This window comes from Cicer arietinum, chromosome 6 (assembly GCF_000331145.2).
Source record: "Cicer arietinum cultivar CDC Frontier isolate Library 1 chromosome 6, Cicar.CDCFrontier_v2.0, whole genome shotgun sequence".
In the NCBI taxonomy this organism is placed as follows: Eukaryota; Viridiplantae; Streptophyta; class Magnoliopsida; order Fabales; family Fabaceae; genus Cicer; species Cicer arietinum.
The window spans coordinates 15,403,625-15,425,491 of record NC_021165.2 but is presented as its reverse complement, the minus strand read 5'-3'; the positions used below and the strand labels follow the sequence as shown (position 1 = coordinate 15,425,491).

Genomic DNA, 21,867 nt, shown 5'->3' with positions numbered 1-21,867 from the left:
ATTTTAATAATTTTTCTTAAAATAAAATTTTAATATTTTTTCTTAAAATAAAATTTTAATAATTTTTCTTAAAATAAAATTTTAATATTTTTTCTTAAAATAAAATTTTAATAATTTTTCTTAAAATAAAATTTTAATAATTAAATCATTTTAGTTTATTTTAATTTTTAATATATTTAAATGTGTTATTATAAAATATAATTAAAATATAATTTCATATAAAATGTAATATAATTGACACATATTTGAGAGATTGATACTAATGAAAAATATCTATTAAAAAGGTAAATTTTCTAATTAATTTCTACATTTACATTCCAAAAAACAATAACCTTTTTTATTCTAGAAAAAAAATTTACGACAAAAAATAAACATTTTTATTTTGAAAGACTTTTGCCACTCACATAACATGCAACTTTTTGAGTAAAAACCAAACCCTGACTTAAAAAAAAAAAAAAAAAAAAGAAGAAAAACTAAGCAGTTTTTAATAATTATACACTGCACACTAACTACTTGCACGATATCCTTAGCTCAATTCACATGACATGCAACTTATGCACGTAAGTTTATCACCTTTTGGTCCACAAAATATGACACTTTGGTGGTGATGCATTTTTACTAAAATACACCATTGAGTAAGTTGGCTATGCTAGTGCGTTGGATCGATCAAATGATAGTTTCTTTTTTTATTATCCTCGACGTTATTAAAAATCTTTAAAAACACAGTTCGAATTATTTTAAAATCATAGCTTCTTTTGCAGAAATCTCATTCTCAGATCGGCTCAAGGATTAATACATCATTACATCTAATTCAACTGCAAAATCTAACTACAAAATAAAAGAAAATATATTATATTGTGAACAGTGGTTCATATTTGCCTAAGCCTTCACATTCACATAAATAAATAAAAAGTAATAGACAATATACACAAAATAATGTACAAACGGTTATCTCTTTGATTTAAGTTTTTATGAAAAAATTGCAATGACAAGGAATGATCCACCACCACCATATGTTTGATTTAAGTTTTTATATATTATGAACAAAGGATAATTGCAACTGCAATCATAATTAGTAACAAACTACTAGCAAACAATGTCAAAAAATAAAGGTTGAAAATGTTGGACTAATTGATTGATTCGTGCTTAAAATTCACTAAACATCTTAGCTATCCTCTCTATTTGCACCAAAGGCAGATACACTGAAACCCTACAACCTTTCTCGGCGGCACCCAAAACGGCTTCATTGTACTTCTCCGTGCAGCATGCAACCTTCGGCGCAGCCACACTTGCCATCCGATGGAGCATCGGAGACTGTTTCACCTTTTGCCACGCCGAAGCCACACTCTTCTCTGCCACGGGCTCGCACTTGGCGTAAAGCCTCCCCGCCATTTTCGACGTGGTGGCTATGTTGGCAACAGGAGTCCTGTGCCCGGCATATTGGTTGTCTTGATCGGTATCAGTGTGGCGGAGGATCTCGTTAGGAACGAGACGGAACTTCTCATTGACAAGGCCTACCACACTCTTCACGGTTTCTTCCACGGTCTTGATACCCGGTCTCAATTCACCGGATCGCACCTTGGCGTAACCGTAAAAGGTGGTGAACCGCATGAGGAGTTTTTACTTGCTTTTTCCCCTTATTTTCACATAAGAGAAGAAAAAGAATTGAATGTGATTGAAATGAAGAATGAGAACAAACGTATGCGTGTGTGAATGAGAATCTGATTTATCATATTTTTAGAATATAATAATGGGAATCTGATTTGGGTCATTCATAGGAAGGGTGAAGCTAATAAGTAGGCAAAAACCACGGTTGTGTTATGTTAGGCAAATGCGTTAAAAATGCTCTATAAACGTGTCAACAAAACAAAGGACAAACGAAATGTAAACTACAATTCTTTAGAGTAAAATACAAAAAATTAAAACTGCTAAATTTTACAAACACTAATTTAATTATACCACCAAACAGATGTGTTTATGTATGTACACCCTAACCAAAAATGGATTCAAGCTGCCATTAGCTTATTGCAATTTGCAGCAGCAGAACGATGATTCATTTGACATATGCAACGGTACAACCATAATTCATTGGACTTTCTGGTTCATGATTAGTGACACGTGGATGCTTTTGCATAATAGCAAGGGCACGATCCTTAACAGCACCAGTGCCCATACCATGTATTACAAACAGAACTGAATATGGCCGAGTTGAGTTAATTGCCATCTCAAGATGGATAGCTGCTTCTTCCAGTCGCATACCACGTAGATCCACGGTGTTCTTAGATGTTTGCACCACTGGACCAAAAGAAAGATCATCATTGCTGCTGTTGATATCTAAGTTGCCCTGTGATTCTCCTTTCGGCAGACTCTACAATATCATATCAACAATGTTCAAACTAGTCAGGTCTTGATATCTTAATAAGTGAAGACATTGGATAATGCACAAACAGCTCATTCATATTAAACTATTAGTGTACAGAAAGTTATACAGTGACATAATTTTATAGATATACAATTCAACAAGCCTATACTATAAGATGATCGGAAGTTATAAACATGATGTTAGGAACCTGGTATGGGTGACAGAGAAATAGGGGAAAGCTTCCCAAATTACAATGGTAAAATAATACTGAGGATCTGCACCTCCACATGTCCCAATTCTTACTCAAATAACAAGATACTCTCCTTCTTAAGTTTCAACCCCTCTTGTTATTTATATACACCCTCCGGTTTCAGATATAAGCAAAAAAAATTCCATGTTTTGAGTCCAATCCATAATATAAGTAAATCTCAATTAATTATACCATATTAAATCTATAATACCCTTCAACAAATTTAGATTTTATTTTCCAATAACCTCTTTTATTTCTATGAAACAAATTTCTAGGAAGAACATTTTAGATAATACAATTATATTTATTATTACATCAAAAAAACTAAATGAGATTATATATAATTCTTGACTAGCGTGAACTACTTTTTGTTGCTTATATTGAAATTGGAGGGAGTACATCATAACCTACCTCGCTAACTGCCTTATCCTAACTATTCTCAACTCACTCACTAACTGAGTAACTTACTAATGGAGTTACGAACTAATGCGCCATCTGACGGTAATGTCTTTGTTCAAAGCTCAGCTAGCTAGGTGTTTCTATGTTCAACAGCTAGACAAGATTACTGCTTGCAAAATAACTTTCTTAATGTAAAAGTATACCACTTTGTTTTCTTCCCTGACTGGTTAGTTATATAAATTGATTAGAATATTCATACGACAGCAAAGATTTAAACTTCTTTGTACATACCTGCCTCCCCTGATGAGTGGCAGAACTAGTTGCAGGATTCATTGCACTTGGTGAAATAGCTCTGATGCTATTTTTCTTCACACGTACTTTCACTTTACCATACTGTACCAGGATTGTTTCATCATCCCCAGGTGATTCTACCACTCTGGCTAATTTCCCTCCCAATCCTTTCACACGGACTTGCTCTCCAAATTGTGGAGTATAGGATGAAGTGCGATCAACATCACTGATGGGAAAACCGGCAGCAGGAGTATGAGCTTTTACAATGGAGGCAATTGCAGTTTCAGATTCTCTAATAAGTGTATTGAATTGGTTACGGCCCATATTTTTTAGTTGCTTTTCGAATTTCTTTACCAAAGTTTCCATTTGAAATTTTGCATTCTCTAACTCTTCTTGGACCTGTTGAACTTCCTTTGCCATAAGCATCATTTCCCGTCTATCAAGGTCTTCTGCCTCCCTTTGGATCTTCACAAAATAAATAAAAAACGTTTACTGAGTCCTTACTTATGAAGGATGCAAAATTTCAGATAAACTTGAAAATAAACAACAATGATTGTAATATTATATCAACCAAAGAGAAGAAACCATAATAAAGAAACAGAGTGTCTTTTTCTAATTGAGCAGCTAGGTTGTACCTCACAGTACACGTTCACAATGTCTGCATGAACTGAAGCAGCCTTTTCAGCTTGAGCTTTTAATCTGTATTTTTCCTCCTGTAATGACTTGTAGAGCATTCCTCTCCGCTCTTGTTGCTGTTCTGGTTTTAACTTCTCAACCCATTTTTGTGCATGATCAATTATATTTTTATCAAAGCCAATAGATTCTGCTATGCTTAATGCATTTGAATCACCGGTACGTCCCCAGAGGATCCTATAAGTTGGTTGCAGGGTTTCTAGTGAAAATTCCATTGCTGCATTTTCAAAACAGGTATCCTTTTCCTTCATAGTACTTAGATCGGCATAATGAGTGGTCACAACAGCCAAGTTAACATGGTCCCTCAGATATTGTAAGAGACTGGCAGAAAGAGCTACACCTTCTGAAGGATCAGTTCCACCACCAATTTCATCAATGAGAACAAGTGATTGTTTTGAGGCCACTTCCAAAAACTTACGAATACGTGAGATGTGCCCACTAAAAGTTGAGAGATTTTGTTCAAGGGACTTCGATATAGAAAGGGAGAAAAAGATCAGAGTCAAACGAAACAACCACGTGATATAATCAAGCAATCTTAATTATAAAAAAAATAAATTAATATTACCTGTTGATCTCCGATATCTGCAAGGATAAGGTCAAACCAAGGGAGTTTTGGACTTCTCTTGGCCGGAAGATGCATTCCGGCTTTTGACATAAGCGATGCCAGGCCCAACGTTTTCATTGAAGCAGTTTTGCCTCCAGTATTAGGTCCTGAGATCACCACCACTTTAGTTCCATGTCTAATTTTGAAGTCAACTGGCACAGGGAAGTCTGTTATGCCTTGTGATGTGCCATTAGAAGCCATTGTTCCATTTCCATTACCCAACTCAACAGCAGTTCCAGACTTTTGCGTAAGATTATCTGAAATGTTTTCTAGGGACTTCTCCAGGAGTAATGGATGTCGTATACCCTCAATATTTACTGTTAAATCGTCATCCTCTTGCACGACTAAAATGTCATTGTCTTCTCCAACAGAATCACGGCCTTCAAGAGTACCTGAACTGAAAATTGGACATACCCCATTCATCCATTGAGCATAGGCAGCTCTTGCAAAAGCAAGATCAACCTCAAGAATTTTATCCAATAAATAATTTATTTCTGATTCAGAATTTGCTATTTCAGATGCAAGCATACTCAAAATTGCTCTTTCCTCAGCCTTCTCAGAGTTTGAAAGCCTAACTTCCATGTTGTTCAAATCTATTGCTTCTTTCGGTTCCATAAAGTATGTTGCTCCAGAGCTGCTGACATTCAGAACTATGCCTTCTGGAAGCAAATACTTACGCGAAGCCCTGATACCCACACACATTCTAGATCGACGCTTAGTTATAAATGGTCTGTCAATACCCCCTGCCCGAAAAATTTGAGATGATACTTCCTTCAACAAAGAATCCAAAATTTCTAGGTTCCTCTTTCTTTCTGATCTAATGATCTCCAGGTCTTCACTTGCTCTATCAAGAATTGTCGAAAGATTGCAATCCACACAATATTCTATTTTACGCTCCAATCCCACTAGGAAATTACAATTTTGCAGTATTTCAAGAAGGGGTGAATACCTAATCGAAAACAATTGCATCAACAAAGTTATTTTTATGACTGTTAATTCTGGATTGTAGAAGGAAGCAGTTATGCTCAATTAGAGTAATACGCTCTGTTTGTGGTTACCTTTAAGGTAAACTTTCTTTTAAGCCCTTATTGGGACATGAGAGTCCATTATCATATGATCTATGCTCCAAACTTTGTCAAGAAAAATATAACACCTAGGCAAAATGCATAAAAGAAGCTGCTTGTGAACTGAATCAGATTATAAAAAACCCTTGCGTTGCAGTCAAATATGACTGACTGATATGCCTGTGACAACTGCGTAGACACCAAAAACCTTGGTTTCACCATTGATTGGATTTAATCTCCATAAGAAAAGTTCTTAACACTACCATGGAATCATGAATTGCTAAGAACGATTAAGTGTTAAAACCATTACTACTTAAACCTTATTAACATTTGCTGTTAACTCGTCCAATTGGATAGTATAGTATTATAAAAACACTTCAATATTGCATAATAGTTAGCCCTATTTGGATAAAAAAAAGTTAATTAAACGCTTAATATATAAGTAATTATGTAGTATAAACTAGATAAAATAGAATCAAACTGTTTTCATATAACTATAAGTTGTCCTATGACATAAGCTAAGAACAGAATAACAGGAAAAAGTTTGGGACTCAACCTTTGTGAATGATTAGCCTCGGAAGCGACGTGTTTCAAGGTATGGAACAATTCCCTAGCAGCAGTGAGTGTACGGCGAACTTTGCAAAGCTCAGGGATGGTGAGCAAGTGACCGGAAACGGCGAGGGAGAGAATGTCTGTCAAGTCGTGGATGCCGGAAAAGTCGATGTGTTGTTGAGGGATGAGTCTGGCAGCGGAGGTTTGATCGAGAAGTTTTTGACTTTGGTGTGGAGTACGGCCGATGAGTAAACGGGCGTTGTTGGCGGCGGAGGAGCCCATTGAGGTGGAGGTGAAGGAGGAGAGTTGCTTGCATATGGAGCTCCATTCGAGAGTTTTGAGGGAATCCGCTTGGACTGAGTTGGAGTCGGACGAGTAGCAGAAACGAGGTTTAAACGAGATTGGGGATTTGTTAACGGGAATGATGAGATTGAAGGTGAGTTGCATCGGTGTGGTGACTCGCTGCCGAGTTGGTGAGCAGTCTACTACCACCTTCCGTTGTTGATTGAATGCGGTTATTGAGATTGAGGTGAGGTGACATTCCATTATTTGCCATCCCCAAACATCATACGTCTTATTTTCTACTCCAAATTATCCACCATATGCATTTTTTATTTTCTATCTATTTCTCTCCTGTTGAAATTGTAAGTCATATATTAGTTTGTGGTCATTTTTATTTTCTTCTTATGCATTGCAGCTAAATTAAGATCACCTATGTGAGATTTGTATTTTAATGTAAATGTAAACTCAATTAAAGTAAGAGTGTGTAAAATTGGTTTACGCAGTAGGGTTAAGGATAAATTCTGAGTATCTAAATCTTACACAACCTTAATTCAACAACATAAATTTTTATATTATGTTATAGAATTAAAGATAATTCAGTTATTTTTATATTTTAAAATCAGACAAAAGTTATAAATTAGAATTGTCAGGGTGACACTACAAATTTTTATTTTAAAATCCTATATTTTAACTCAAGTGCAAATTGCTGATATAATGACTAAGGCATTAAAGATAAATAGATTTGGGGAGCTAAGACAGATAATAGTAGTATTACTTAGATCCTTGAATTACGGAAAAATATTATATCACTTGTAATTCAATTAATATAATAATTGAATATAGTAACTAATTAACCAATAATTAGTTTGGAGTTAAAATGTGTAAATAGCTCTTGTATAAATAGAATTGACAATCTATGAAATATAGAAGTCTTACCATTTATTCAAGAATGTATTTTTCTAATTTTTTTTTTTGTTGTGCAAGCAATCGCTTGAAAGCTAATATAATATCAATGCGAGTAACTTTAAGCATTCTTTTTTTTTTACTCAACACTTATGTTGCTTTTAATACTACAAGATTATTGGACATTTTCAATTATAATTGGTTTAACATTAAGATGATGATCATATTATCTAATGAGAACGAATGCTTTATGTGAAAATGAGAGGAATGATTTTCAATTATTAAATTAAAATAATAATATATCTAACGGTTATTAAATATCTTCGTCCGTTTAATTACTTAAAATTCAGTTTTTATCGAGTTCATTTGAAATTGTGTCAAACTGTCATTAGGATTCATTCACAAAGAAATTATACTTTCATAATTTAATAATAATAAATTTATAACTGTTAATTTATTATTTTAGTATTGTTATAAAAATTTAAGTTTAATTTTATTTTAAATTTGAATTAAAATAATATATAATAATATTAATTAAAATATTTAAGTTAATATTTTAAATTATAATAAAATTAAATATTAATAATAAATTAAAATTGTAAAATCTAACATAATTAAATAGTAAAAAATTAATAGATTATTAATCGACTCTATTTAACGAACTCATGAATAAATTACTTCAAGACGAATTGCTTCAAAACGAAAGTAAAATCATATTAAGTTTAACTTTCGAGATGCATTGATGAAAATATTTTAATTTAAATGATTGATCATGTGTAGGTCCTTATCCAATTCCCTTTTCATCGATCTTCGTCCTTTGTTTTGTTTGTTTGGTTTATCGTGCATCGCAAGTAACCATTATCTACCTTTCAATGGATGCTACTACCATGGTTCTATCTTCTCCTTTCTCCCTATTCTTGCTAAAATTAAAATACCTATTATTTTTTATATTTACAAAACCTATTAAATCCCTCATTAGTCCATATAAATAATGTCGGATTATGGGATGTCAATAACCAATAATTTCTTCCATTTAAATTTCTATTTCTTTAAATATAGATTAATCACTTCGACAGTCAAAATATAAATATTTTTAATTTAGAATTTCAATAAAATTAAAAGTACTTAGTGAACAAATTGTAGCACAAAATTCCACACAAACAAATATTTAATCTGATTGATTTGGTTGGGATTTCAGTTGTCTAGTTGTTTAGACATACACAAAATATAGAAGCAGAAAGCCTATGAAAAAGATGTTACAGTTAGTGTCTCATGTGAGGCAAGAGAAATAAGTTAAAAACACTCAATTTATAATCTCTTTCAATATAAGAAAGTTATCGAAAATTCAAATTACAAAGTGTTCAAACTCCTTGAAAATGAATGAGCCAGTTTTTTTCCCTCTTTTACGAAGAAACAGTAGTTTTTCATTTGAAGGTGGTACAGTCAATTCAAGAAGATTTGTTGTAGGTGTTTCTGAGTTGGAGAAGATGAAAGGGTAAATAATTTTAAAATATGTGTAATTGTGTGTATGTTGCCACCAATCCACTATGATTATTTAGAATAAGAAAATAAAACAAAACAAAAACATATTTTTTATAAACGTTTAGTTAATGTTATTAAAGTAGTAGAAAAAATTATTGTATTTATAGGATTTGAGCAATATTATGTAGTTCAACAATAATTATAATATCAAGTTTAAAAGTTTAAGAGAAAATTGTTTTGATTAAGAATATAAATAAATTAACAACAAAAGTGAATATTGGGTACAAATAGTGTAATAAAAGTGTTGGGATAAGACTTTATTAATTTCACTCTCATGTAATCTAATGATTAAACATACATGTCATTATTACACATCAATAAAATTATCATCACCAATCAAATATCATTAATTCCTTAATGAAATCATAAATTAACCTTCTTTATTAAACATCAATTCCTCAAATGCTTAACAAAAAAGTTTAAATTAAGTACCAATGATTTTTTACTACTAAACCTAATTCTATTCATAGTGATTAGATCCAATAGCCGATTTATCCTAAATCAATATTCAAAATGTATTTTTCCAATAAAATTCCAAATCAAATGTCAAATTTTAGGTGATCAAGTTATAACAAGTATGAAGAATAAGGATAACTCATAAAAATTGATATATATCTAAAACATAGATAAAAAAAAAATCAAAAAAGATACATGAAAATTTGATTTATTACATCTAATTTCAATAAAAGAGAGTTTAGCTATCGCATGGTAGCCATATAAATGAGACCAAAAGAAAAGAAAGTCGTTAATGATGTCTCGAGATGAAATTTCCCTCAAAAGCTTTTCTTTGACTTGTAGTTTGTTGTTGTAGGTGAAAGAGTTTTCCTTTTTTACTTCTTTGGGTTTTTCTTTTTTCTTTGACTTGTGGTTTGTTGTACGAATTATGTATTTTTTTATTATAAAGAAAAGCCATGAATCTGGAAAACCATCTCAATTCGTGGTCGACTCAAACTTATCTGACCAATTTTGCTACAAATTTTCTCCTATTTTAATTTTGTTTCCAATTCATCTCGCTAGCTCAATTTAATTGGGTGAATTTTTGTTGGTTTGAGCAACTTGTAGACTTGCTTTCAATTCAATATATTTTTCTAAAAACACAAAACAAGTGATCAAAATAAGTGATGAGATGTATTTTTTTCGACTCTCTCATGAAATACTCAAAATTTCACAACCATTGTAAATTTGGAATTTAATCAACATGTTTATCATTAAATTAAGTCTTTAATTTAAACAATAATTGATACTTATTAGTTACAAAATTATAGCTTCACAATATTCACGTTAAAATAGCTTTGGAGCACGAGAAAAAAACTGAACCACGGTTTAACCATATGCTAAGGTTTTCGTTATAGCATATACTAATATCAAAATACTTTAATATTGTAAACTTTTTGGAATAAGAAAATAAAATAATTTTAAAATGCACTTCTCACCCTTAAGTTTCATGATTCGGTGATTTTAGTCTTCACTTTTTAAAATTGTAATTTTAACCTCTTAACTTTATCATCAATTACAAAAATGAACTTTTTAATTTTAACTCGGTCAACACTTACATAGATATGTTCAATAGACTTTCATTTATTGAATATGATTAATTATAATTAAAAACTACAGTTCAAATAGACAATTCCATTATCTTATATTTATTTATTTATTTTTAATTTTATTGCGTTAGAGTATATTCTTATTTGTTGTATTTTTTTTATATAATTTAAATTTATTTTAAATTGATTGTTTATTTAAGATGATTATTAAATTACATTTGATTTTGAATTATAGTAAACGATTTTCCTCTCTCTCCCATCTCCTTGCTGGTATATTTCAGTTTTTAGGCCAACAAATAATTTAAATCTAATTAAAAAACTATAAATGATAAAATTAAGTAAATTGTGTTATCCTAAAATAGAGTAGTGCCTTTATATATATCTCGGCGTCTAAAAGTACACTACTGTTTCCATCTATCTATTATTTGAAAACAAACAATTTTTGATAATTAGATATTATCTGCTGTATTAATACAGTGAATAATATTTTTTTAATTTATTTATTTATTATTAAGATATATTCTTTTATACATATATAAGTTTATATTATTAATAATATTTTATTAACTACTAAAATATAGATTATAAACTATTTATTTAATACATATCTCATTAATCATTTTGAACCAAAATTTTGTGATTAAAAAAGTACTTTAAAGGGGTCAATATTATATATTTTAATAGTTAATGCGATATATATTTAAAAAGTAATTAATAATATATATTTTATATTTTTGTGATTAATAAAATAAATTATATTATATATATATATATATATATTTGTGTCTATATAAAAAGTTGTGTTCCAATAAATAAGTGATTTTATTATGCATATTTTACCATATTTCTTTATAAAAGTTTATGTTTTGATTAAGCCATTTATGTATTTCTTAAATTGCCTTTATATATATTAGAATAGAATATAGTATTAAAAGTAAAAATGAAATAAAAACATAAGAACGTGAGTGACGAAAGTACCCCCTTGTGTTGGTTACACAACAACAACAATAACAACATAAAATTGGTGTTTGGTTTCTCCTTTGATGTTTTTCAGAGAATAGAGAAGAAAGAATATCACGACAGAATACAATGATCCCGCAGCAGTGGGCGTCTCCATGCGGAAACCAATGCACCAATAAATACGCAGCCCTAACCAAACTCCCATGTAATAATAATCTAACCCTTTTCTTTTTTTAACATTCATTCATTTTATGGAGTACTCCTTTTTTACATTGTCGATTCATATATTTTGAATCATTCGCTCTATTATATATGCAATCATTCAAATCATTTTTTTTTTATAAATTGTTTTGAATGTATAAAGTACCTTTAGAAAGTCCTTTTAGAAAGGGTTTCTTTCTTTGCATTAAGCCAACTCACGAAACAATATATTCCCGGCTTATTTTAAAAGTTCAAATTATTTTGACCTTGCTGTGTTATATGAAACTCGGCACGGACACCGGTTATAATTTGAAAAATGGAAGTAATTCAATGTATCTACATGTGTGGTTGTTATGTATGTTCTACACTGATACATGTCAGACACCTTAGGCGTCTTCAAGTTCAATTTGAAGTGTAGGTGTGTGTTAGTTTTTGGTTTGCAATCCGAATTCGTCCTCACAAATCCTACTTGTTTTATTGTAGGGAGGGTGTTCTGCAAAAAAGGCTGCAATTCAGATGGAGATACATGGGAGGAATGTGAGATCACTTTTTCTGCTTTATTAATTTACTTTCCTTATGAATGCTTTCTGTTTTATTATTCACTTTAAATCTAACCTTGATAAATTTGAGCAAAGCCGTATTTATATGGAGGATTTTTGGCTGGCCATCATAATCTGCCACTGATAACACTGGTTGAACAATAAATTATTGCTTTTCAGCCTCCATAAGTTAGTTTAGATTTGAAATTATCTTGCAATAATTGTGAGTATTTTAATCAATAGTTTCTTGTGAGTAAATCCACTTTTACACATAATTTTGTTTTTGGGAGCAAGAAACTAAACACTTATTTCACTTGAAAAGCTCCTCTCTGCAAGAAATTAATCAATCTGCATTCTAGCCAGTTGGTTAATACTGACTTAGCTCATACTTGGAGAATCAAGACCTCTAAAGCACTAGATTTATATCGGTTTTCTTGGAAAATTCTGAGAAAAAGAAAAGAAAATGTGTGATAGTAAAAGTTGGACTTGCTAATGGACAAAATTTGATTCTGATTTACAAATGATAAGTTCTTGTTAACCAGGTTTGGAGGACTGCAATCAACTGTGCTACAAAGATCCTGTATTTAAGGACCAGCAGTGGAGTGCTTATATTGATCGCTCTCCTGGATCTGCCAGTTATTCAGAGGTATTTTCTTTTCATGCCTATGTTTCTGTCATATTCTAATGAAGTTATTCTCTAAGGTATCTCTCTCTTAGTTGCTTTAATAATGTTTGATTCTTCAATTCATTCTAAAAAGAAAAGGTTTATATTGTGAGGTCTTGTAAGAGAAAAATTAATTTAGAGTAAAAAGCATCAGGGTTGATAAGAGCTATGAGAACACAAATTATAGAACTGTTTTTTGGGTTTCTGCTTGGTAAATGAGTGAGCTATATTTGATTATCTGTACTGTTTTTTATGATTTGTGAACTAATTGTCTAACTAGCATCTGAAATCTAAATTTTTCTTGAAATTTAGATTATTTTGAGAAGGCATGGCCCAGCATTCAATTAATTATAACATGCAAGTAAATTTTTAATCCCTTAAGATTAGTTATGGTAGGGATCTCTTTGCAAATTAATGATTATTCGTCCCTTCCTATACAGGAATGTTTCCATGCTTGTGTATCTGGCTGCGGTTACAAGGTCAGTTTGGTACCGAGAATTTTGATGCATTTTGAACTATTATACTTGTTCCATATTTCTACGGTATTTATTTGAAAAGAGAAATGAAAGGAACGACATAATGATTGTTGTTATTTACTTCTTCATATTGAAACTTCTTTGCATCCATATGACCTAGTTCTGTATCTTCCTATAGCTTGGCTCTCTTGCACATGGTTCTTTATCAGGAGTTTTAGTCTCACAAATCAGTTTAATGGCTTTCAATGGATCTCATGTTTTAAATTTGTAAAATTATAAATAAAATGCACCTCGGATTCGATTAGGTAATCTTGTCACATCCAATAGGTACATACTCATAAGTGTCAACAAAGTCGGTTCTTTCATATTTTTGGTTTTGACTTTAGTCTAATTGGAACAATTAGTACCATCTTTGATTTGTTAAACAATCACTATTGAATACCAATTTATTTTAGTGAAACATATCCATGGTATATCATCAAGTAATCACATCAAATTGAATGGCTAATCTATTTTAGTGAAACATGTTCGAGATGTACAACTTTCTTATTTTTGTCCTGTTATGTCAGGACTCAAATGTTTTAAAAAATCTACATTAGTGTGATTGAGATATATTCAAACTTTGATGTGTAAATAACCAATTATACACATTTGCATATTGCAGTTTGAAGTTAAAGCAGATGAGGTTGATAAAGTCTCTCCTAATAGGCCATCGAAGCCCGAGCCTGTGAAGCAGAAGCCAAAACCTGTAGACCCCATTGACCCGCCAGATATGCGTGACACTTCTGCATAGTTTTAAAGACAACCTAAGCATACAAGAAAACAAGAAGAATGTGTTCTGAAGAAAATATTTTTTGTTTTTACTTTTAATTATAAAATGTCACTTTATTTTCATTTTGTTTCTTATTTCAAATTTTTGGACAAAAAATTATGAAATGAACTGAAATAAGTGATAGTTTTACAATTAGAAGTAAAACTAGAAAATTAAAACATAATTTTTTTTTCAAGAGGCTCTTAATTATTTTTTATTTGCCATACTCTTGCAGGAAATTATGTGTTTTTTTTTTCCATCTTAGTTCATGCTTTTTATCAACATAATTAAGGTCCATTTTGTAGGCAACACTGCAATGGCATGATTTATGTTTTTTGGTATTCCTTTTTGCCTTGGGATAGCGGAATGTAACCCGAGAACATTGAAATTTTTTGTAGTTGGATTAGAGTGTAACACTGGCTGCCATGAATTTTATTATAGAAAGTTGCAGACTTAGATATCCATTTCCAATCCAATGAATGCCTTTATAAATCTCAATTAAATAATGACATCTTTTGGTGTAATATACTTGATCTTCATGGCATACGCTTCACTTCAAATCCTAACGAACAAGTAAAAGTGTAAAACTCAGTTCTAATACGTTTCACAATTAGTAGCTCTAATTCTAACAAAATATATTAGCTACAACATAAAAATTATTAGGAAGTTCTTAATGATATGTATATTCATCTAATATAATTAAACAATTTGAAAAAAGTTAAGCTTTAAAATACTTTGACCACAAAATTATATAATATTCTTTTAATTCTATAATAAATTTAAAAAGTTTCACAGCATCACAGTAAAACCCTTTTCTAAAAGGAGAAAAAAAATATGATACAAAAGAAAGAAAAAGAATGATTTTGGCTGCCAACTGTGTGACCACATTGCTTCATCCTGGTTTCCATTGCATATTGACTCGACCATAAGCTGCGTCATATTTTGTGGCTTTCCTACTACTTTTGGCGGCGTAAAAAATCTCGTACATAAGAATGCACCTCAGACTTGACCACCAAATGCATTTTCTTTGAATTCTCCCACAACAAACCATTCCATTCTCTGGCGCAGTCACACGCGCCTTCAAATACATCCTGCCACAAAATGACATGAGAAATCAAATAGAGATAACAGTGGATCTTTAAGACATGAACTCAGAATTGATGTTGCTTACCCTGGATGGAAACTCGTCATAATAATATGCTTCTGTCATCTCAACTCTGTTTAGATCTGATTCCCACAGCCGAATCTGTCACAGTCAAATTCTACATATCAGAAAATGAAAATAAACAGAACACACACATACACACTATTACTATTCAAAACCTGATCTGTGACATTTTCAGGCACAGCTGGTATCCTCTGTGCAACACGGGGATGAGCATTCTGCCGAAGGAAACTGACTATCTGCAACATAATGCACACAGTTCCTGTATAAGATATCGTTTGAACGAAACAACTTAAAAGTCAACTCATACAAACAGATGTTTAACTTAAAGCAAATCAAGTTCATGTGGAATTTCTAGGTTTCATTGTTGGAAAAAGTATAACCAATGGTAGAAAGATATTAAAGAATAACAAAAGATTTGTACATACAAGCATATCGTGGCTCGGAAGGATGCAATAGTCAAAACCATTAATAACTAAAATGCATCTATCCATTCATTGGTTAAGGTTGTTCAAATGAAGGATTAAAGTTACTCACCACTCATCAGGTTGCAAATTGAATAGTTAACTATACTGAGATACTCATTTGGGAGAACTACTTATAAAGGCTTTACTTTACAAAAGTCAATCGGTGAAAAACAATGTTGAGACTACATGGACAATGATATGTATAATATTTACTGTGAGGACCACATTTTAAAAAGCAGATATTATACAATATAATGTATAATATTTACCTGTTCTGCTGTAATGCCATTTTCTAAAGCGTTATACAAGCTTTCTTTTGTAATAGCTCCAACAATAAGATTCGGAAGTTGATACTCTACCCTGGATACATTGCAACTATTCACTATTAGATATTTGTATATGAATGAAAAAAACACTTGGTGTACCAAGATCAAACAATAATATTTTGGTGAAATAGGTAGTTAATAGTTTTATAGCTGAATTAATAGTTAGTATATACCATTTAAAAATAGTAAGATAAAATAAGGATATTCAAAAACATATATTCCAGGAAAAACAACTACCAATGTCCACAAGAAGTTCCAAAACCCAAAGGGAAGTGAAATGAGGAAACACTAAAGGTTTTAATTGATGGAAATAGAATACAGCAATGCAGAAAGTATTCGGAGATATACCTTGAGAATAACCGCAATATCTCACAATGTAATTTTGAAGTCGAGTAAGCATAAACTCGGAAATTTGTTTCCACAACAACAAATCCCTGAAAAAAGTTATAAATAGAATGGCATTTTATATTCATTGATATTCACAACTCTTTACATTTCCCTGTAGAAAAATCTATTTTTTTTAGTTACAATGTGTAATAGATCAGAACAAATTCGGCAAAGCCAACCCATGATCAATTGACATGTTATGAAGTGATTGATCTGAAGTAGTAAGAGGTGATAAGTTCAACGAAAGATTCATAAACAAGAAAAACTTGAAAATTCCAATAAACATGAGTTTTCTGTGAGTTGGACTGGACTATGCAAAATTAAGAAACCAGGACCCCATAACTTGTCCAACAGAAACATCCATACATTTACAAGCAAAACAACTTAAACATATTGACTGAAATAAAATAAAATTAATACTAACAGCATATAGAGAATTCCCCTTCCTTCCAAAAGATCATCTATAAATCATATATAAATACATATACATATGAACAAAATTTCAAAACAACATTTAAATCAGTTATCAGAGTTTCCTTTATCTTTTTCATAAAATAATAACTTTTATTAAGAGGAAAGAAGAAATATAAGGACATGAATAAGACAGTGAACAAGGCGCTGAGGGAAAAGTGCGGCTCAATTAACAACGGAAAACTCAATACAGAGTCTCCACCCCTCAGCATGTCTAAGGAGTTTCCTAAATGAAATCACATGCAGAAACAAGTCCACGCTTTAAATATTTATTAAAATAAATCCATTATGAAGTGAAGAAGACACCTCCTTTCTTGATGATGATTCAGTCAAGCTCACTGAAAGGTTTGTGGCCAATTTCGTTGGTATAAACCAACTTTCTTTCCTGCCCTATAGTGTTTAAAAGAAGAAAAAAAAGAGAGATAAATAATGATAAGTAAATATATAGAGTTAAATCATCATGAGTCTCATCACGTTATCTACAAATATAAGCACACAAACAATATAACCTGTTGAAGTTTGACCAGCCCAAGGTCTGCCAGGTCCTTAATTATGTTCCTCTGAAAATCGGTCAATGTGTTTATATTATATGCCTAATCATTGAAAGAAAAAAAATCAAGTGTCAAAGTCACATTAAATTGCAGTTACAAAAGGGAAATAAGATGATAAAAGTCGGACCAGACCAAAACTTGTAGAAGTAATGACAATGTAGAACATAATAGTTTCATGTGCAAAAAATTCTCAGCAAGATACAAGAATAGCTTACCTCCCCAATTACATGAAAACTAAGCTCCAGCATGAATGAGATCAAGTCACCTGCATCAACACCTCTTTCCTGCCCCAAAAGTAGACTATGCAGAGCATGCAAAAAACAAATAGCAAAAACATATACATATAGAGACAGATAACTGTTAGAGCTACCTCGGAATTAGAGATATATTCTCTGATGATGTACCAAAGCTGTGCATTTGTATCCATCAGCTGTAATTCATTACAAACAAATTCTATATTCAGAAGAATGCATTACATTAAGTTCAAGTAGCTTAAAATCATTCGATGCATACCAAAAACTGAAAACCACTTTCAGTTAATTTTGGAGCTTCTTTGTCTCTGCATTGGTACGTAAAAAAGTGACATCAAATATGAGATATGTTTGCAACATCCACATATATGAACACAGTGCAAACAAATGTTACAAAAGAGAAGTAATGCTTCCAAGTAAACAGAACCTCTGACTCAGGAGACGCCGCTGGAAAACTTTCATCAAAGAAGAACTTATATTTAACGTCTTCTCAACATGACTTGGGCTTATAAGTTGCAACAAGAAACACTAGTTCACCACAAAACAAAGTCACCGGAGAGTTTAGGCTTCATTTTAGTCAAAATTTAAACAGTACATTGCAGATTAACTAAATCAAATAATTAAAGTGATGTATAACAAATATTATTAGGAATAAAATTGCTAAATAGATGTATAGATTAAACACAAAGTGGAATCAAAAGATGTGACACTGCACCTCCCATTGTTCCAGAGCATAAGTCTCAAGATCCTCTAAGGTTGGGAGCCTCACAGTAATATTAGAAGGCATTGATTCTCTCGGCAAAGTTCCACTGCCATATTTAACCACAGAGACATGTTACTAGCTAAAGCAAATATTGCAGTTGTACTAAGACAATAGTCTACATTTTAATAACCACATTATAGTAATTTTTTCATATTGAATTTTAAATTGAGGAATGGATATTAAACAACATTTTGTTCCCATAATTTCAAGGAGTAACCACACATCGTCTATATAGGTTAGCTAGCTCATAATACATGACATGGAAGGGTTTTATGACACCACTCATATTAACGATTTTGCGTACCTTCATAGCAACAAGGGAACAATGGGATAACTATTACCATGAACAGAAAAATAAGACAAAATGATTTACTACTCACCCATGTACTAAAAGTTTCTGGAGACTTCTCTGATATGTTGAATTAACTTTGTAAGTTTTTTCATTCTTCCTGCCAGGAGGAGAAAAAAATACTAAATTGGGATAACACAAGGGTCCAAAGTGATGACGGTGATGTTCTAGTACTGTGATCATTCAAAGCTAGAAACAAAAACACAAGGATATGAAGAAAATTATAGATAATCCAGAGAAAACAATTGAACCAAATTCTGTTCCTCATAAATTTTAAGAAAAATCAAGAACGGCCTATGCAATCGGCATTAAACGTGTCATGCTACAAAGAGGTCGATAATTCTACACAGATAAGTGTTCTAAGAGAAACAAAGGAGAAAGCAATAAAAAGAAAATATCACATCCAATTTTACATGAGATTTAGCATAAATCAGGAATAAAGTTATTTTCCATTGAACTATACAGCATGTGACAAATTAAACAAGGTTTTATAGCAAAAATGTTCTTCAACACATTACAAGGTGCAGATTATGTGTCCATACTTCATAGTTTAGGCTAGCATGTCATTTGAAAAAAATGAATTAGTTTGAACCATTCAGAGGCAGAAATGTCTACTTTTCATTTTCATATAAGATACAGAAAATGAGAATGATCAAGTACCTGTCAAGAGCTTCAACAAAAACTCTCAATTGAACCAATCTATCAATGGCGACTTTGTGCTTTGATAGTCCATCTGGAAGCACCCATTCCTCCAACAATTTAGCTGATACTGGTCCATCAATATGCAGTAGCTGTAACACATATTTCTTTGCAAGAGGCGGAAGAGACCTGATAATTTAACATATGTATATGTATGTGTTAAAGCCACATGGAAAAACTCAAGAACAAATACAATTTACTCAGAGTCTATTTGGATTACCTTATTTGAACTTATTTACTTAGATAAACACTTGTGAGATTGTTCGAAATAACTTATTGAGTATATATTTGGAAACCTATAAAACCACGGTAACTATCCACGGTAGCACAGAAGCTATGTTTTGTAGAATTTGGTAATCGTCCGTTTAGCTCCAAACGAATGTGGAAGCAAACACACATTGAAACAACTTATGACATGTTAATAAGTTATTTTCAGTTTATTTACATAAGCTCTACACAATAACTTCAACAGCTTGTTTCAGACAGTTCTACTTTATTTTATCTTTACTTATAAAAATAATTTATACATAATCACTCATGTAAATAAAATTGAAACAATTCAACAATTGTTTTACAAAAAGAGAGGGGGAAATTGGAAAAATGAAATCGAAAATAAAAAATAAAAAATGGTAGTGAGAAGAAATAAGAGAAAAGAATAATAATAATAATAATAATAATAATAACCTGAGAATAGCTTCGCAGATGAATCCATTCTGGTAGAGTTTATCAAGCTTGATGGCAGGCATTGAAGCCACCATGTCCATGAAATTCTTAGCAATGATTCTAACCTCCGGCATCCTGATTTTGGTACTAAATAATACTAATCAATACGTTTTTAGGATTGCTTTAATAGTTTATTGTTGTTGAGGTTGGGTATGTGAAAGGTGTTTCCGGCGCATCAAGGTGTTCCGTATCGTATCGTGTTGCGATGAGTTCCAGTTCCAACCAAAGCTTCCCAATCCTCGCCTCAGCATCAGGGATACAGTACACTACAAGTGCCAATTATACACTCTCCACGCCCTTCCCTTTCTCTGCTAACTGGAGACAAACATAAGGTTTAATTTTTTTCCTTTTACAATTGAAAAGTTTTTTTTTTTTTAATGAAAACACGTAGGTGATGCCAAAACCTAAATACTCAAATAGCACTTATAAATAAATTGAAAGTTAATTCATATTATTAATAGGTAAACTATGATAAAAATAATAAAAATTGTAATAAGATTATAAAATTGCATAAAGTACCAAGAAATCGGCTGTGGGACAAAACATATCGAAGTCTAAACTAATTTTAAAGATAAGAGGTTTTTTAAAAATTTAAAATATACAAGTCAAACATTTATAAATATTTAGATGTTTGTGATTTTATTTTTGAAAATAGAAAAATATAAGATTTTTATCAAGTAAAAAACATTAACAGAAATATAAGACTTGTTAAAAATTGGTGTATGGCTACTCCTTTTATTTTTGCCCAGTAAGAAATAAAGGGGATGGAAAGGTTAAAAAAACACAAAAAGAATGTTGCTGCCCAGGATCGAACTGGAGACCTTTAGTGTGTAAGACTAACGTGATAACCACTACACCACAGCAACTTTGATGACAATTTTGCGGATGTTACATATATAACATATAACTAGTAATAATAATGGAAATTCCCCACCTTTTTTGTTTCTTCTCTTCATATTTTCGGTATTTATTTATATCATCCTGCAAGGTTTGGCTCTTTGCAACACAAAAAATGTACTATTATGCGACGGCCTATTATGTGCATGCATTTGGAGTTGCGTCTGTGGTCCTTAAAGATGCCATTCCAGCTTCATTTTGCTTCTATATTATTGCTATGTTTAGGACCAACCAAACACTTTTGTAATCCCAAAAGAAAAAGAATAATAATAATAAGTGAAATAGAGTGATATTAAAATTATGCGTCTTAAAAAATAAAACAAAAAATAATGTTTGTTTATTATGTATATTACAAACAAAATCTGATATAGATAATTTTTAAACGATAGTAGCAAAATAAAATTTTGGTTTATATGAAAATTAATAACAAATATATGCAGGGCCGGAAGCAAAAATGAGTAGTAGGCACACACCGTCTATCTCTTTCAAATTTCAACTGTTGTCGTGTATAATATTATAATATCTGAATAGATTAAATTAACGAAAAATGAGTTTTAAATTAATTTAGTAAGGACACGTATAAATACTAAATATTTAATAAAAAATACATTTAAGTTTATTTTTATAATTTTAATATATTTAAAGACTGTTATAACAATACTCATATATTTATTTTAAAAA

At 31.3% G+C, this 21,867-nt stretch overlaps 4 protein-coding genes and 1 non-coding gene across 6 annotated transcripts; 1 reads left to right on the top strand and 4 right to left on the bottom strand.

The window, feature by feature from the left end:
* Positions 1–934: 934 nt before the first annotated feature.
* On the bottom strand, positions 935–1,726 carry LOC101503871 (stress-related protein-like). The gene has a single exon (XM_004504991.4). It carries the CDS (start codon positions 1,609–1,611, stop codon positions 1,147–1,149), a length of 465 nt encoding a protein of 154 aa, XP_004505048.1. The 5' UTR covers positions 1,612–1,726; the 3' UTR covers positions 935–1,146.
* Positions 1,727–1,797: 71 nt separating this feature from the next.
* On the bottom strand, positions 1,798–6,843 carry LOC101503544 (uncharacterized). Its single transcript, XM_004504990.4, has 5 exons — positions 6,220–6,843; positions 4,561–5,548; positions 3,938–4,462; positions 3,303–3,767; positions 1,798–2,368 (listed from the first exon to the last, which is right to left on the bottom strand). The coding sequence occupies exons 1-5, from the start codon at positions 6,759–6,761 to the stop codon at positions 2,054–2,056; spliced, it is 2,835 nt and encodes a 944-aa protein (XP_004505047.1). The 5' UTR covers positions 6,762–6,843; the 3' UTR covers positions 1,798–2,053.
* A 4,637-nt stretch (positions 6,844–11,480) lies between these two features.
* LOC101503227 (uncharacterized) lies at positions 11,481–14,394 on the top strand. The gene is made up of 5 exons (XM_004504989.3): positions 11,481–11,651; positions 12,131–12,184; positions 12,729–12,832; positions 13,291–13,329; positions 13,991–14,394. Exons 1-5 carry the CDS (start codon positions 11,576–11,578, stop codon positions 14,117–14,119), a joined length of 402 nt encoding a protein of 133 aa, XP_004505046.1. The 5' UTR covers positions 11,481–11,575; the 3' UTR covers positions 14,120–14,394.
* A 461-nt stretch (positions 14,395–14,855) lies between these two features.
* Positions 14,856–20,678, bottom strand: LOC101502894 (general transcription and DNA repair factor IIH subunit TFB2). Of its 2 annotated transcripts, XM_004504988.3 has the most exons (15): positions 20,251–20,676; positions 19,528–19,695; positions 18,899–18,967; positions 18,471–18,564; positions 18,183–18,283; positions 18,018–18,063; positions 17,875–17,934; positions 17,720–17,788; positions 17,463–17,546; positions 17,260–17,343; positions 16,444–16,529; positions 16,039–16,129; positions 15,461–15,541; positions 15,309–15,383; positions 14,856–15,228 (listed from the first exon to the last, which is right to left on the bottom strand). In XM_004504988.3, exons 1-15 carry the CDS (start codon positions 20,361–20,363, stop codon positions 15,094–15,096), a joined length of 1,356 nt encoding a protein of 451 aa, XP_004505045.1. In that variant the 5' UTR covers positions 20,364–20,676; the 3' UTR covers positions 14,856–15,093. The 2 variants fall into 2 exon arrangements, with proteins under 2 accessions (XP_004505045.1, XP_027191547.1); XM_027335746.2 differs by lacking the exons at positions 14,856–15,228; positions 15,309–15,383 and having other exon boundaries at positions 15,480–15,564; positions 20,251–20,678.
* Positions 20,679–21,082: 404 nt separating this feature from the next.
* On the bottom strand, positions 21,083–21,155 carry TRNAV-UAC (transfer RNA valine (anticodon UAC)). The gene has a single exon. It is a non-coding gene; the product is annotated as a tRNA-Val (tRNA).
* Between the last annotated feature and the right edge of the window lie 712 nt (positions 21,156–21,867).